This window comes from Dipodomys merriami, unplaced genomic scaffold, assembly GCF_024711535.1.
Source record: "Dipodomys merriami isolate MVZ:Mamm:240054 unplaced genomic scaffold, mDipMer1.0.p SCAF_29, whole genome shotgun sequence".
NCBI lineage: Eukaryota > Metazoa > Chordata > Mammalia > Rodentia > Heteromyidae > Dipodomys > Dipodomys merriami.
In genome coordinates, this window is record NW_027204381.1 from 4,848,460 (window position 1) to 4,865,685 (window position 17,226).

The 17,226-nt window shown below is 50.4% G+C and overlaps 1 protein-coding gene across 4 annotated transcripts in view; it reads left to right on the top strand.

Annotated features, from left to right (window-relative positions):
- Positions 1–17,226, top strand: part of LOC138838847 (homeobox protein PKNOX2) — a 261,583-nt gene that overhangs the window by 170,072 nt on the left and 74,285 nt on the right. For all 4 annotated transcript variants that reach the window (XM_070038240.1, XM_070038238.1, XM_070038241.1 and 1 more), the window contains one exon: positions 9,185–9,293. In XM_070038240.1, coding sequence (XP_069894341.1) covers positions 9,207–9,293 — 87 coding nt within the window. In that variant the 5' untranslated portion in view covers positions 9,185–9,206. The remainder of the gene's footprint in view (positions 1–9,184; positions 9,294–17,226) is intronic.

The following is a 17,226-nucleotide window of genomic DNA, read 5'->3' on the forward strand; positions in this document are numbered from 1 at the left end:
TGTTTTGAATAGATAGAAGGGGGGTTGGAGAGGAGAAGGAGAGGGTAGAATCGATGGTGATGTGAGTGATGGTAAAGAAACAGAATAAATCAAAGGAAGTCTCTCCCCACCCCCAGCAGCCAGGGGAGCAGCTGGAGACCCTAACCTCCATTTCTGGGGTACAACCAGGGGGAAAAGTCTCTTGGAGGCAAAAACAATACAGTGAGTTGGACATTACTGACAAAAGCAGGACCCAACTATGAGTGAGCATGGAGATTAAGATGCTAGAAGATATTCAAAGGAAGCAGTTCAAGTCTCTACTTGGGAGGCAGAGATGAATGAATTGTGGTTCCAGGATAGCTTGGGCAAAAAGTTTCTGCAACTCCATCTCAACCAATGGTACACAGAAAGGGCTGGCAGAGTGGCTCAAGAGTGACCTAGCATGCTCAAGGCCCTGAGTTCAAATGCTATGATTGAAAAAAATTCCAAAGATACCTTTCTGGGGGCGGAGTCACCTGGAACCATCAGAGGCCTTGCCTCCATTCCCTGCCTCCCTGTGGGAGAAAATGAAAATCCATCCTTCCTTCCAGGAGAAAGTGAGCACTGTTTCCCCTTATAGCCAATCTGCTTTTTTTTTTCCCCCACCCTGCTTTTCTTTTTGTTTTATTTTGTTTAAAGGAACCAAAGGGGGAAAAATTGCCAAGTTGTAAAGTGCTTAAAGAAGAGATGAGAATCTTCATCAAAATGCTAAAAGCTGGAGGGGGAGAGTAATGTGAAAACTCTTGCCTGCTATTTATGGGATTGATTCTCAGATCAAGAAGAAGCAAGCGGTTGGATGAAAGGAATTATTGTTAAGCTCCTCTGTAGGAAGATCTAATGGACAATTGCCGCTATCAGGGGGAATTAAATTGCTGTTTCAGTTTGTAAAATATATCAGCAGCTTTTTGAAGCCAGGGAAGGTATGACAGCTAAGCAGGGAGGGAGGCAAGGAAGGTCTCCACCAGTCTCTGGACCCCGTGTGTTAAAACAAGAGCAACTAGAGCTGAGCACTGGCGGTTCACGCCTGTAATCCTAGCTACTCAGGAGACTGAGATCTGAGGTTCGTAGTTCAAAGTCAGCCCTAGCAGGAAAGTTCATGAGACTCTTATCTCCAATAAACCACTCAGAAAACCAAAAGTGGCACTGTGGCTCAAGTGGTAGAGCGCTAGCCTTGCACTGAAGAGTTCAGGGACAGTGCCCAGGCCCAGAGTTCAAGCCTCACTACCGACCAAAACACAAAAACAAAAAACAAAAGCAGCTAGGGGAGGAAGGCTCAAGACTCAGGCCTGAAGCTGAGCACAAGGGCTCATGCCCGTAAATCCTAGCTACTCAGGTGGTTGAGAACTAAGGAGGATCCCAGTTCAAAGTCAGCCCAGGAAAGGGAGTCTGTAATACTCGGATCTCCAATTAGCCACCAAACTAAAAAAGCTGGAGTGGAAGTATGACTCAACTGGTAGAGCATTCGCCTTGAGAAAAGAAAAGAAAAAGCTCAGAGACAGAAGCCAGGCCCTGAGTTCTTCAAGTCCCAATGCTGAACTAAAACAAACAAAAAGACTCAGGCCTGTGTTTTTAAACCAAATGGAAGAATTGATGAATTGGAGGAGTGGCAGATGGAAAGGTGGTAGCCCACGAACTCTGGGCCCCAAAGAACTAGGACCACCCCCACCTCTACCCACCACCCCCATCCTTAAGCCAGAACCAAGTGCCAGTGAGCAGCAGGGCAAGATGGCAGGCCTCTTCTCCAGGAAACCTGGGCAAGATGAAGTTCAAAGAAGGTGAATTCTGACCACAGGGGAGTGTGGGTGGGGGTAGAGGCTGAGGACCCTGATGGGGGTCTGTGATCACCTGTAGCCCCCAGGGCCCAAAGCCAGGGCTGCGGGGGGGGGGTAGCAAATCCAAATACCATTTAGTGGACTCCTACACCCATGTGATCACTGAACACCTCCCCACTGGACTGGGACACAAGGAGGTGGGTGACGACCCCCCCCATACACCAGCTGAAACTGGTTTCTAGAACTGGTGCTCAGATCCAAGCTGGGCCACAAATGACATCTAGGGTGCATAAATGCCCTGTGGGCCAAGCCACACAGGGACTTGTTATTCCAGATAAATAGCAAGCAGTGAAAGGCCTTAGGCATAGAGCAAGCAGAGGAGGTAGAGGCCCTTGGAAGTAAGACACAGGCCACTGCTTAAGTTGGGGAGCTGGGCATTCACCCCACCAGGCACTTAAGGGCTGGGGAGGAGAGATGGAGGGAGCCATCTCAATGACTCTTAGCCAGAGCTCCTGCTGGCATTTGTTCTGCCCCTACTCTGTTCCCTAGAGACCAGCATCATGATACCAGGACATAACTTGGCACCACAGAAAGGCAGCAAATGACCATCGGTACTGTGAGAGAATGGGTGGCCAAAGGGCCCTGTGGCATCTTTGCTACTTGCTGAGTCTGATAAAGAATTATTCCCCCAGGAGCGGGGGTGGGGGTGGGGGCAGAACCTGGGAAGTGGGCCTCCTGGCTATGACACTCTTACTGAAACAAGCTCTGGGCTAGGAGCAGTGTGTCCTGGGACCCAAGTCATGTGGAAGCCCTGAGCAGAGGTTCATGTCTGAACTCCTGGAGCTGGCCAGCCTTGGGATACAGTGAGCAAACCCGAATGTGAATCCTGATCTCTACTACCAGTCTTTCAGTGATGGAGACATAGCTCTATGTCTTGGCTTCCAAGCCTCAGCCAAAGTCTGATCTGACTACCTGGCCCCATTGGCCTCCAGCACCCTGAATCAAGCAGAGAGAGAGAGACAGAAAGAGACAGACAGACAGAGACAGAAAGAGACAGAGACAGAGAACCCCTGGCACTCTTGTTACTTCAGACCTCAGATCCTTGATCTGTCTCCTGGCCCCCACAGTACTGGAATAATGTTTGATGAGTTTGAGGTGCAGCATTTTCTGGGGCGCCTGACTCTCTTCTCACCATTCCTTAATCCCCACCTCAGTGGCCCTTGATATTAATCAGAAAGGTTACATGGGAGGTTAGGTCCCTGCTCATATTTTAAAGCTTCCCAGCCCATCTGGGAGATCCTCTCTCTACTCCATCACCCCACCCCCCAAACTGGCCTTATCCTTGTCCATGCTCCCCTCCCCCTCCCACCCAGTCCTCTGTGCTAATCTGGATCCCCAGGCTTGGAGACCTTGGAGTTCCAGAAGACGCTCAGCTTTGGGCTTGTGATTTCTAGCTCTTCCTGGGTTTTGCAGCGACCTGGGGCGTGTGTGTGTGTGTGTGTGTGTGTGTGTGTGTGTGTGTGTGTGTGTGTGTGTGTGTGTGTGTGTGTGTGTGTGTGTGTGTGTGTGTGTGTGTGCGCGCACGCCTGTGTTTCTTTAGATAAATCCACAGAGTCACATGAAATCAGTGACAGGTTGACACCGTTATTTCAAGATTCATCGCTCTGAGTTGCCAGCAGAGGAGATCCAGCCAACTCCTTCCCACCAACAACACTTTTTTTCCAGGCATAATTTATAGCACTGGGGTGAATTTGTTTCCAAAAGATGAATATCACACTATCAGCAACAGCTGCCTCTCATTTTTATTTGTTTTTAAATTTGACTCAAAGTCCAATTCTCCATACACATCTGAAGCTGTAAATCCTAAGGCGACTGACTGATTACATGATTTAGTAAACAGGTTACATTATATAATGCAATTAAAGAAGGGCCCTGTGACGCCACCTACAGGCCACTTCTGGGAAGGGAGCTGGACCAGAGCCGGTCAGGACAAGGCATAAACCACTGAAGGGAAAGAGAGGACGGTGCCAGGGTTGAGGCGGCTGCCCCTGAGGGAGAAGCTAAAGCCAGCCAGGTTACTAATGCAGCTTTTCACCCCTCCTGCTGAGTTCACGGTGTTATTTCAGCCTCCTGCAAATCTGTCTAGACGTCAGAACTCCAGCCTGGGTAACTGCTCAGAGCCAAAGGTTTAGGGATGGAGGTAGAGGAGTAAGCTGGGGGTGTCTGGGCTTTGGGGAGGGGGTAGTGGTGGAGACTTCCTGGCTCCCTGGCTTCAAGAGTTCCCCCACCCCCATTTAGAAATGAATCAAGGAGGAAGGAAGGCAAGCTGGCCGGGTCATGAAATAAAGCTCCAATCCAACTGTTTGCATTCAGTTCGATAACCATGTGTCAAGGGCTAATGTGGGGGGTTGGGGGTGGGAAGGGGGTTGGCGTGAAGCAAAGACTGAAAACATTTTTCTTGGGGGGAAGGAGATGCCTTCCTTCTTCCATCCAAGAGGGGTGTGACTTGTCCAAGCCACAGATCAGTGGTAAATTCTCCTGGGAGTACGATCAAGATTTGGGCGCCTAGAACAGGCCTTCCTGATCCTTGAGACTTGAGAATGAACTCTGGAGTCCTCTTGTCCGATTGAGTCTGCAGGTGGAGGAATGGAGTCCCAGCCAGGGAATGAGACGTCCATTTCCTCTACAGTAGCAGAGCAAGGAACCTCAAGAAAACCAAATGTGTGTTTCAGACAGACAGACAGACAGACAGACAGACAGACAGATGGACAGAGGACTCTAAGGGGAACCACAGCAGGGCGGTGGAATAGAGGAAGGGAAGGACAGGACCACCCTCTCCACCCCTCTACCCTTCGAGCACCATTCCAGCTTCTTTACAATTTTGTAAGAGTAGTAACCTCACAGAATACCAGAGGGGCTGGAGAGAGAGGAAAGAAAGGGGGGGAGCTTTGACTTCCCAGAGGCTAAGAAAGAAAACTATTACCAGAAGGCTGAAGGATACAGAGCAATTAATGAAGAAAACAGAACCATCCGAGTCACAGGGGAGAGACAGCCCCTCCCCATTGTCCTGGTGCCAACTGTGGGCCCAGGCTGTAGTGTAGAGCAAGCCTGGGGGGCAGTGAGGAGCAAAGGAAAGCGGGTCCCTCCCATCCCCCAACCCCACCCCCAACCCCACCTCAGCAGCACATACAATTTAGTCCCAGCTAGGGTCAGGGGCCAGGAACAAATGCTGTTGGGCCAGCTGGCCAGTCAGTTCCCAATTAGAGTTTGTTTCTCATCCTTAAGGCCCTGAGCCCCCAACCCCTGCACCCCAGCCCAATTACTGCCCGGCAGCATTAACCCCTTGGAGCCCCAGACCGTTAATGGAATGTTAATTGGTCTAATGGGTTTCATGTCAACAAGTCCTAATGAGCTCCTTCTAACGAGCTTGGCATTCCCCCCCCCCCAAGCCTGTGTTTGTCAACACGCTGCTGGGGTTTGTTCTCCTGTCTGAGGGCCTCATGCTGCCTGGCTGTGGGGTTGCTAAGGAGCCCTTAGGCTAACACAGTCCTGTTTCCTAAAAGCTGGTCCCTCCACGCCCCCTTCCCTCCCCCCCACCAGCCTCACCTGGCTCCTGGGTTGCTAAGATGGCATTACCATAGGATCATGTCAGTGACACAGATTTTGAATATCTTTGTGGATTTGAGTGGGAACGATCTCTGTCTGTCTCTCCCTCCCTCCCTCTCTCTCCCTCCTTCCTTCCTTTCCTCTCTCTCTCTCTCTCTCTCTCTCTCTCTCTCTCTCTCTCTCTCTCTCTCTCTCTCTCTCTCTCTCTCTCTCTCTCTCTCTCTCTCTCTCTCTCACCTGTCTTAGAATAAAGTTTTACAGCATGAAAAAGAAAACTCTCAATGTCAGCCTGCCAGGGAGGGAGGGGGGTTTCTCCAGCTCCATGTTTCTCGGGTACCCTCCATTTTCGGACTTGGCTGTGTTCCCTTGAATGCTCTGGTGTCTGGTGACAGAAGCAGAGAGCCCTGCACTGGCCAGCAGCCTCCCAGAGCCCCTGACAAAAACTCAAGAGCCCTGGCCTGGGCTCCTGCTGCTTCTACAGAAAGCCCCCAAGGGGCAGATTTCTCCAAATGGCCAGCCCCCAACTATTGCTCAAGGATGTCCCCCCACACCCAAGCCCCAGAGTCTCAGCCAAGTCCCTGACCGGATGAGTCAGATCTCTAAAGTTCTCTCCAAGATGGGGGCATGTGATCCCTTAGGAGGACTGAATAGACCGGGGTGGGGGTGGGGCATATATGGGTGGAGGGTGGAGAGTATGGGGATACAAGGGGATTCCCAGGGTAGACACGGGGTCCTATGTCCACTGAGCTCCCAAGAGTCACGTTTCCAGAAGGTTCTTTACCTTTATCTGTGTGAACAGAGAAAGACACTGAAGCCCCTGCTGTTCTTGTTCTGGAGAGGCCCCCTAGAGGGCAGTAGGGCAGTGGCTGGCGCTGACCCCAGAATGGGGGAGGGGCAAGAGCCATCTGGGTCCTCAGAAAAACTGTCTTCCTCCTCTGCTTGAGGCTGTTGGGGTTCTGCTGCACGACCCAGCAGGCTCGGGACTAAACCAGTGTCTGTGCCACGTGGATGATGGTCTCTTTACTGTCCCTCCTTGTCCCCAGACAGGCAGCTCTAAATATGCCTGGGGACAGTGCTTCTAAACTGACCCTGCCTCCCCTTAATTGGCCCGTGAACAAAAGAATGAGGATTAAAGACACCGTTGTTTAGCTTAAGTCCTCCTCTTTGCATTTCCTTGGCTTTGCCCTCGCTATGAATTTCCCATTATGGCACTAAGTTACCCAAACATTCAAAACCCTGTGTTAAAAGGAACCGGTCACCCCAACAAGGGAGGAAAACCTTGCTGCATGCTGCCGCTCCCACTCACTCTGCCCCCATGCTCCCTCTTCTGGAGGATTCTGGTACTGTATCCCTGCAGCCTGTTTCCCCACGTGAACCCCCCCCTCCCCACACCCCCCACCCAACACTGAGCCTCCAGAAAGAGACCCTGCCACACCATCCCGACCCTGAGGCCTCATCCAAAGTTGCCCTATCTGCTAGGGTACCCAGCATTTTCAAAATACCCCTATTTCCTTATTTCAAACGTCCACATTAATGCCTGGAAATCTTAACTCTGGAAGTCCTTTCTACTGTCTCAAGAAATCTGCATCTAGCAGGGCGTGTGCCTAACATTTGAAAGGTCCTGTGTTCTGTTGGAGGAGGATGAGGAAGAGAAATATCCGGTACTCTTTTTCCTCTGAACCCCTCTCCGCTCTTGTCCTTTGGCTTATAGTCCCCTCCTCCCTGCCCCATATGCACAAAGGCCCAGCCATGATGACCAGTCTTGATAATTACCCTGCCCTAGGAGATAGAATCCTTCATGACTCCCTGCTGAGTCCTTGTGCAAAGGAAAATCTAGGTGTTGAGACAGACAGGATGCCATGCGCTTCTGTCACAAAGATGTCCTGATGGCTCAGCTGAAGCTCAGGCCAGGGTGGTAGAGACATAGGCAGTGGATCCGTCAAAAATGCCCTGCCCAGGAAATGCCATCTCTCCTTGCTCTATCCTCACCTTACCTTCTTTATTTTCCTGCCAGATTATCGCCTCCATCTACCAAGCACACTCCCTGGAGAGGAGACCTGGCCTCATTCATCCACCTGGCCTCACCCCCTAGCACAGTTCCCTGCACAGACATGATCCGTGATAAACATCTATTAAATGAAACATGAACCTCCACTGCTTTGCCTGTGCACTTGAGGTCAAAGCATGCCTGGTGCTTTAGAGACTCAGGTCAGGCCAGGGGAGAGCTCTCCTTCCCCTTCTTGTGGAAAAACGAACTAAAAGAACAACACACACACACACACACACACACACACACACACACACACACACACACGCACACACACACACCCTGCCCTGGAAATCTACCCCTTTATTTAATGGTAGTTCTAAGATACCCTCAAATTCCCATCGAATTCAGGTTTGTGGAAATTTTAGAAGACCTTAGGGAGGGTCAGGCAGAATGGGCCTCATACTGGAGGAGGGTGGTCCCCTGAGGGTCCTGCTGGGGTGGGGGGGGGGGGCAGGGGGAGGAGTCTGAGCCCTGGCTCACTGGCGCCCTCTACTCAGGACACCAGCCAGTTCTGCACCCCAGGCATTCTTAGGTATCTATCCCCCCTGCTCTCCATGGCACAACCCTGTATCAGCAACTAGCCTGTGGGCTTGTGGCTCTGAATATTTCAGGACACCTGCTGTAGCTCAGCAGCTCTGTGAGCATTCTGCTCTTTGGGTTGCATTGCCAGGCTATCTCCACTTACTGCACCACAGTCTAGTGCAAGGGGACATTTTGAGGCCCTGTGGGGACAGACAGCTCACTTACTGGTGATGAGATGGGGGTGACCTGGAAATCTCTCTCGCTTTCTCTTTCTCTCTCTCTATCTCTGTCTCTCTGTCTCTCTCTCATACACACACACACACACACACACACACACACACACACACACACACACACACACACACACACACACACACACACACAGGCCTTCTAGTTAAGAGGCAATGTAACACTTGACCCAGCAAGAAGCCATATACCTGTGACTGTTCCCTGAACCAAGACTGAAAGAAATCCTGGGCTCACAGAATGCACCTAAAAGATGAGGGGGGGAGGAGGAGAGAGGGAGGGAGGGAGGGAGGGAGGGAGGGAGGGAGGGAGGGAGGGAGGGAGGGAGGGAGAGAGAGAGAGAGAGACAGATGTTTCCTGCTTCTCCGGGAAGTTCTCCTTGGGCCACAGTGTAAGCAGGGTCCACCATCCCACAATCCCTTGCCACCACTAGGGGGTGTGGTGAGCACACTGGGGAGGGTGAGACTGATCTTGGGAGACCTTGGAGCAGTGAAGTGGGGAGCCTGAAGGCTTCCTGTCCTTGTGAAGGCCGGTAGTTGGTCCAGATTGCCTGTGAAATGGCAGAGATGGGATGGGATGAGGCTCAGGACCCTCCAGGATGGGCTGGGAAGGACAGGTATCCAAATAGTCCCCAATCCTGCCAGGCTACCACAAGCCACCCTCTGCCCTCCACTTCCCCCCCCCCCCCTGCACAGCAGGCCAGAGCTGATGCTGAACAGAGCATCACCGCAGGGGGACAGGTTGTTTTACATATGATTTGAATATTGTTTCTTTCAAGTCAAAGTAGCACAGCCAACATAGAGCCAACCAAGACCTATCCCTTGGTTCTCATTTGTTCCCCTAAAGGGGCTCTAGCCCCAGCTTCTCCTGTCAATCCAAGTAGTCCAGCAAAATGTGGAGCTGGTTGGTCCCCGGGACAGCCTGCGCTCAGTGGTGTTAACAGTGCGGCCCCCTTTTCTCCTACCCACAGATCCTCGATGTGAATCAATCCCATGATGCAACATGCCTCCCCAGCCCCAGCTCTGACAATGATGGCCACGCAGAATGTCCCTCCCCCACCCTACCAGGACAGCCCCCAGGTGAGTGTGCCAGGGAAGAATGGGGGTGGGGGAGGGGATGTGGTAGCCTTGGTCATTAGGAAATGCAAATTGCATCACAACGGGGGGCAAAATATACACAGGCACAAGGTGTGAGGTACAAACACTCGAGGTCGGCCTTTGAGTATCTGGGAACCTTTGTGCTTTGAGCATCCTTACCTGAGCCCCTGTCCAATCCTCCTCTGCTTCCCTAGTGGGAAAAATCTGTTCTCATCTAGACTTAGCCAGGCTTCTAACTAGAAGAAGCAAGTTCCTTTCTCTGAGACCTGATTCTCTTTTCCCTGAGCTCACTGGAGTTCTTCTGGGACTCATCCCTAAGTTCAAAATCCTGCAAGCAGCCCAGCACCTCCTAGGCAGCCTCTTACCTGTGCCTGATACTCCTTCTAGAAGTTTCCAGGCTTGGATGTGTAGAGCTCCTGCAGTCCTTGACACCCAGCCCTTCTCCCCATCCAACTCTGTGAGTTCTGCAGCTGAGTTTCCACACGAGGCGACTCCCCCCTCTGACCTTTCCCTTCATGCTCTCCTATTTTCTCTATGCTGGTCTGACCAGAAGTCTCTAGCAATTCAATCATTATTTATGGAGTATCTGCCATGTGAAATGTACTGGCTGGAATGTTCGCTGGTGCAGACAGGTCTTGTGTAGGTAGGGCCTACTGTGTGCCATGCCGCCATTCTTCCCCAGCCACTGGCCTCCGCCCTGCCCTGTCCCTAGCAGCAACAGTTCAAATGTGGCCCCTCCCCACAGATCCAGGCAGCACACAAGGAGTAGTAAGCCAGGGCAACTCACACCTGTAACCCTAACTACTCAGGAGGCTGACATCTGAGGATTGAGCTGTGAAAGCCACAGCCCAGGCGGGGAAGTCTCTGAGACTCCAGTTAACCAGCAAAACAGCCAGAAGTGGAGGAATGGGTCAGGTTGTACGCCATTAGCCCTGAGTAGAAAAGTTAATGGTCAAAGTTTAAGCCATAAGTTCAAGACACACACACACACACACACACACACACACACACACACACACACATGCACACGCACACACGCACACACACACACACACACACACAGCAGTAAGATGCAGAGAGCAATATTACTCTCTTCCCCTAGCCAAACCACATCATCCTTCATGTCAGTAGCTTTCCACAGGTGACCACAGGGCTAGGCTTGGCATTATTCCCCTCGCTCTGTTAAAAGTTTCAGATTTTGCAGCATTATACCACGGTAGCCCTCAACTGGGGGCAGGGGAAGAAGAAAAAGGGACAAAGAGGAGAAGCCACTTGGTCCACAGTGGGGGGATCAAAGAGCTAGCCTTCTGGATGCTGCTTTCCAAACTCCAGAGTAGACCTGCAGAGCAGAGATGGACTCTTTCCTGTGTTTAGCAGGTAGAGGGTATGAAGGCCCTTACCCCTGCCCCCCCTCCTAGACTCCAGGCTTAAGGAGAGATGCAGCAGGTGCCAGAGATCAGGGAGGTGTGGATGGTACAACTGGAGACAGCTGCTTCCTCCCTCCTGCCTTCTCTCCCTGCCTGGTGTCTTTTCTGAGCAGCTGGGAGAAGTTTTGGCTTGGCAGGGGGATTGGTTAGCAGGGGAGCTGCAGCAAGGACCTGTGTTGTCCAAAAAATGCAGATCCAGGAACCGAGTTTAATTCTCAGGGTACAGCTGGATGAATAAGCCCCAGCTGCTGAAGCTAGGGACAGAGGTGAGGCTACAATCTAAGGCACAGAACCCCTTAGATGCCGCCACTGAGCGACTCCAACCCCTGGTGGGCGGGGGTGGGGCCTCCAAGCAGCAGTCAAATGCACGGACTGTCCCGGGGCTGTGCTCTGTGGAAGTTATTCACATTTACAGTAGACAGGCAATTTGCCCTGGGAAGGCTGCATTTCTGTTGGTAACCCTAGAGACCCAGCAATGGAGTATCTGCCATGAAGCCTCAGAATTCATAGGAATTGGCTAGGATTACCAGCCACTACCCTTCCCTGAACTAGGCTGTTTTCTGAGTAAAGGGGTAGGGATGGGGAGGAGAGTTTGGCAGGGATGGACTGGTTGGAAGGGAGCAGGGGCTGAGGGCTCTATCCAGAGGTTTCTAACTCATGGACAAAGGTGATCATCTCCCAAGGAATGGCCTTGGAGCCAATGAGTGGTGGGGGGAGGGGGAATCTCCCCTGTTCTTCAGGGGTGAGTCTTTTTTCACGTGGGCCTGGCTGTTGGCCTTGTACTGGTCTTCTGTCTTCTTGTCTCTCAAAAGCAGAGCCTAGCTCCTCAGGGGAAAGTTCTGCTCCTTTTCCTTCCATCACGTTATTACCCGAAGCACTGGCTATTCTCAGACACTGCGTCTTCAGGACATTAGGGCCTAATAGGGACATGGGTCAGACACACAGGGACTCGTGTCCTCCATGGGGCTCCCAGGAATCCAGACCCTCTGTCTCTGGATTCCGTCAAAGCTAATCTCCTGCCTTCTGCCTTCTATGTACCATATCTGTCGACCATCTCCTCAGAAATCCAGTTTCCTCTACAGGCAAGAAATGGACAGTCTTGGATATGGAATTTCCGAAATGAAAAAGGAAACGAGAAGCAGAGTCCTTTCCTCTGAGACCCTGTGCAGCCATTTTAATAATGTTCCCCTCGTGCGAAAGGCTAGCAGTGCCGTGCATAATCTATTCAAATGCACAGGAGAATGTCACTTTGGAAAATTAGGAATCTGCATTAAAAAAAAAATTCCCAAGCCCCAGACCTTCTTTATAATAAATTAGAATTTTTTTTCAAGGCAAATTCTTAACTTGGCAATTTTCGTTTTTGAAGTTTGGGGAATAAAGTTATTAAAAAATGAGGGAGGTTTTTTTTTTCTTCCTTCTCATTTTAGTAGAGAAACATTAATGGTTATGGCCCCACACTATTTGTTCATAAGCCAAAGTAGTACAATGGTAAAGTGGCTTCCAGCCCCACAGAACTGTGTTCAGTTCATCTAGGGGAAACTGATTATTCATAAGAACATTGCCTTGTTTAGTGTGCCCAGAAGACTGATTATGCATTTAGAAACTGCAAAAGCAACAACCCAGTGGAACACTTCCTATGGACTACCTCCTCTTTCCTTTGGCTTCCTGTTGAAATTCTACTAGAGTAGCAGCTCCCTCTACTGGCTAACTATAGTACATCAGTTCCAGCCTGCCATAGCTGTCTTTGACCCAGACCCTCCTTTTATGCCCTGAAGAGGTAGGGGTGTGTCAGTAGGGATGGTGGAATTCTGCTAGGATAGTTTGACGAAAATAACTGTCTCCAGGGAAACAATAGAAGTGTGCTGTCCCTTCGTTCAATGCACTATGTTAATTCCTGCATCACTCCCTTTCTGTTCTATAATTCTGCAATGGTGGTTCCTCTAGCCATTGCTACCACTTGCACATTACAGTCCCAACTTCCCTCCCTTTATTCCAGCACTTCTGCTGACTGTATTTGGGCTCTCGAAGTCATTCTCTTCTCTCCTGTCTGACATGCTTAGCATCCCAGCGGGTGTGGCGCTAGAATCCTTTTAGAATGTTCTTTGTAACAACCACTTCTCACTCGTTCCAGACATATACTCTTCATTCTTGTGTACTCTGTCCACCTCGGAAATACCTTCAAGCCCTTCTGTCTCCTGTTCACAGTCCACATGCAGAATCTTCCTCCAGGAAAAATCCTTCTGCAGCTCCCTGAGCAACCCACCCCAGGAAGCTACTGGGACCTAACTAATAAGGAAATGGAAATGGATTTTCCACCTTCATCTACTGCCATAAAAGAGACTCTGGTACCAGCACCCATCTACCTGTCTGTTTTTCAAACAGACACCAGCATGCTACTAAATGAACATCTTTGCCCTTGGTGTTGAGGCAGGATACATCTTTTATCTGGTCTGATGGTGTATGCATGCCATGTTTCATCTTCTGTCTGCAGGTCCCCAGTAAGTTGGGCTGCCTCATGAGCATTTGACTAGAAAGCAGAAGTCTCAGCAAATCTTGTCTGATCCCACCAAACCTAATGCCCATAGTAAACAAGCTGATAGGCACTGATGTAGTATGACTTGACAGTGGCTACTATGATGGCACTTCAACTTAAAAGCTAAGCCTTATTATTGACCAGAGACAACAAGACTGGCAAAATCAGAACCCGAAGTTCAGGTCCAGTATGGGAGGCTCAGCTCAGAAGGAAGTCAAGCATTTGCTGGAGGTCCTTTGGCAAAAGCAGGCTTCTTCATCTTGCTGCTTCCTCCAGCCATCCACAGGAGTAAGGAAAGGGGTGTCCAGGACCACAGGAGACTGCATTTCCATGGGTTACCTGCAAAGGGACCAGAAGGCTGGCTTAGGCATCCCTCTGAATCACTTCTTTTCCTACTCTAGCACCATCCACCAGGCCGGGCCAGGGGTGTAGCGGCCTGGGGAAGCTTGCTGGGCCTTTGATCAGTCATTAGGATCCCCATGCTGGTTTCATTAATGGGAGGTAGAAGGGGTAGCTCGGGCCCCTGGCTGTGAATGGCCTCTATCCAGGCAGCCATGCAGCTGTGGCCAGCAAGGCAATCAGCTTCAGATGTTGTCCTACTCCTTTACATTCCTCTTATCTCTTTAAGACCTAGAGCCCCCTGCCTGGCAGGGCCCTCTGCTCAGCTGCCTGTGAAACACATTCACTCTGCAGCCAATAGGGTTCATTCAGCTGCTTTGGAAGTTCCCTAAGCCTTTTCTGAAGCTGTGATTGATGGTTCTCTCTGCCCCTGGGGGCAACACCCCAGGACCCACCATATGGGAGAGCCACCTTCCCTTGCTTTGACTCATCAAAACAGACTCTTCTTCTTTTCTTTCTTTTTTTTTTTTTAAATTTTCTACTGGGCCTCTGTCCCCTTTGTGCACAGTAACCTCTGTGCCTGCCTGCTTGGACCACCCATGTCTTTAAACCGGATACATCTTGACTCCAGCTCATCTTGAAACCTGGATTCTTCATTGTGTAAAAGGCAAAACTAACCTTTCTGCCCCAATGGAGGAGACAGGGACTTAGCCCTGTGACTTTGAAGCTTATGATTTTCCATGGATGAACTTACTACCTTAGTTCAGATAATTACAACAACAACAAAAACCCACAGCCATCTTATTGTCTATCTTCTCATTCTCAAGCAGGACAAGTGCCTTAAACAGCTACAAAAATAGTGAATGACCAAGGATACAATGCTGAAAATAAATCAGGGAACAGGTGATCCAAGTCAGCAGCAAGGCTGAGGAGCACTTTGCACGGCTGTGTCCCCATTCCCATCCTGTGCCATCTTTCAAGAGCTTCAGTGTCTGTGTGGCCTGGCCGAAGAGGTAGGGTAAGTCAGAGCTGGGCTTGCCTCCGGCCCCTGGAGTTAGTGGTCTGGAGAGGAAGATCAAGGGGATTCAACATTGCAGAAATTCAGGACTCCTAGGCCTTCCTGGTCCTGCTGCTCATTGTACAGTTGTTTGTTTATGTGCCAGTACAGGTACTTGAACTCAGGGCCTTGTGCTGTCACTTAGCTTTTGTGCTCAAGGCTGGTGCTCTATCCCTTGAGCCACACCTTCACTTTTTGAATGATACAAATGTAGGCAAGTGATTTCAGCATTGTTTCCTCCAATCACTCATCCAGTCAGTAAATATTGGGTACTTCCCGTGGGCCTGGCAGACTCTGGGGGTGCAGGGGAGGAAACTCAGCCGGAGGTTCTGTTCTAATGGAGCTAATAGTTGGAGCATTCATTTCTGAAATGGGAATCAGCCCGGATGGTGAATGGCATTTCTTTTTCCTTCCTTTCTTTCTTTTCTTTCTTTTCTTTCTTTATTTTATTTCTTTCTCTTCCTTTCTTTTCTTCCTTCCTTCCTTCCTTCCTTTCTTTCTTTCTTTCTTTCTTTCTTTCTTTCTTTCTTTCTTTCTTTCTTTCTTTCTTTCTTTCTTTCTTTCTTTCATTTTTTTGTTGGTCATGGGGCTTGAACTTTGGGCCTGTAAGCTGTCCCTCAGCTCTTCAGCTCAAGGCTAGTGCTCTACCTCTTGAGCCACAGTGCCACTTTGGGTTTTCTGAGTGGTTTCTTGGAGATAAGAGTCTCACGGACTTTCCTGTCCAGGCTGGCATTGAGCTGCGATCCTCAGATCTCAGTCTCCTGTGTAGCTAGGATTCCAGGCGTGAGCCACCGGTGCCTGGCTGAATGGCATTTCTTAGTCTCTGTTCACCTACGCCCCAACCTGACTTTTGGCTCTTCTACACAGATTAGATTGAACTTTAATTACTTTTTTATTAGGGACACAATAGACAGAACACACACACACACACACACACACACACACACACACACACACAGAATTAGTTACCCCCTCTAATGGGCCTATTGGCAATCATTGGTTTGAGACAATGACAAAAGTGAGGGGGGGTTCCCTCTGAAAGTGGACAGTTTGGGTGGAGAGTTGTCATTTCTCAGGATTGCATTAAGTTAGGAGAGACTGGGCTCTAAGTCAAATCTTCGGCCACCCTGTGATCAGCTCTGGTCAATGACACCTCAGGACAGGACACATTTGATAAGATTCATTTTGAAACCCACTGCCAACAGGGGCCTACAAGCCCTTGTACAATTCTGTAATTAACTGAGGTGGCCTTTATGCCCACTCAATAACTCTTCTGTGGTCTGGTCACTTCACTAGGCCCCCAGACATCGACATTGGCATCTATACCAGCCCCGTCTTCCAGCTGCCTTGGGCTGCCCTGGATCTTTTGCCAGTCCTTCTCCCTGAGCTTGAGGGGGGAGGGGAGGGTCTTCTGAGGATTCCTCTTTGGCTTGTCCCCTCCCTGAGCCCTTTACCTCTTTGGTCACTCATTCCCTCATTCCATGCATCATTCAGTCATTTAACAAACACATTGGACTCAGACATAAGAGCCAGGAAACCCATCCACTCATGAAGACCGACAAAGAACGGGAAGCCTGAGGTTAGACACAGACACAGAAGCAGCAGCCACCAAGGCTGGATCCAGGAACTTCTCAGGAGAGTCAGGACTCCAAAGGATTGAGAGGGGAAATGAGGATTCTTCTCTACAGAGGTTGCTGTGAGAGGGAAGGCAGGAGGATGTAAACTATTGGGCATGCTGGGGCCCAGCACAGGGGGGTCTGATGGGGTGAGGATAAGGGGAGGTGGGCTGTACCCCCTGGAGGGGTGGGTAATGAGCAGGCCCAGGCTTGGAGCACCCCCACTCCCATTCCCTCCCCAGCACTGGCTATGCTTATTGCATCTCTTACCTGTGCAGGCCAACCTCATTATTTACCAAATGGCTTCCAGCCCTGACCTCTTCCCAGGTCTTTGAACTGCCTCCTGTGCCAGGAAAATGAACCGGTGCTGGCCTGCCTCGTGCTGCTGGCTGGAGCTTAGCAGGCACTAGGGGGCCATAGGCCAGCAGTCCCTGGTAGGATTCTGTGGGGATTGGTCAGTTCTCACTCTGCCCCGGTCAGGGGTGGGGCTTAGAGGAGAGGATGTTTCCTTGGGAGAAGTTACCTGGTGAAAAAATACATGGAATCAGTCATCCAGGGTTTGGGAGGAAGATACTGGAAAGTGGCACTTGGCCCTACTAGTCACAAAGAACAAGACTGGATGTGGGCTGTTATTCTCACAACACATCCCTTAGTTATAATTACCTCCATTGTATAGATGAGGACCTTGGATCAGAAAGTTTAACTAAGTTACCTGAGTCACACAGACATCCAATGAGAGAGCCCATTTTATTCCTTATGTGATCAGTGGCACTAGGCACTGATGCCTTTGGGGGGGGGGTTAAAGCTGCTCTTTTAGATGTGCCTCCCCCTGGCCCCAGCCCACTGTGAACTCCTGTCTCCAGATCTGCCCACTCAAAGTGAGGCAAGAGACGATAAGCTCTTCTTGTAGCCTGAGCCATTCAGGCCAGCTAGGAAGGTAGAG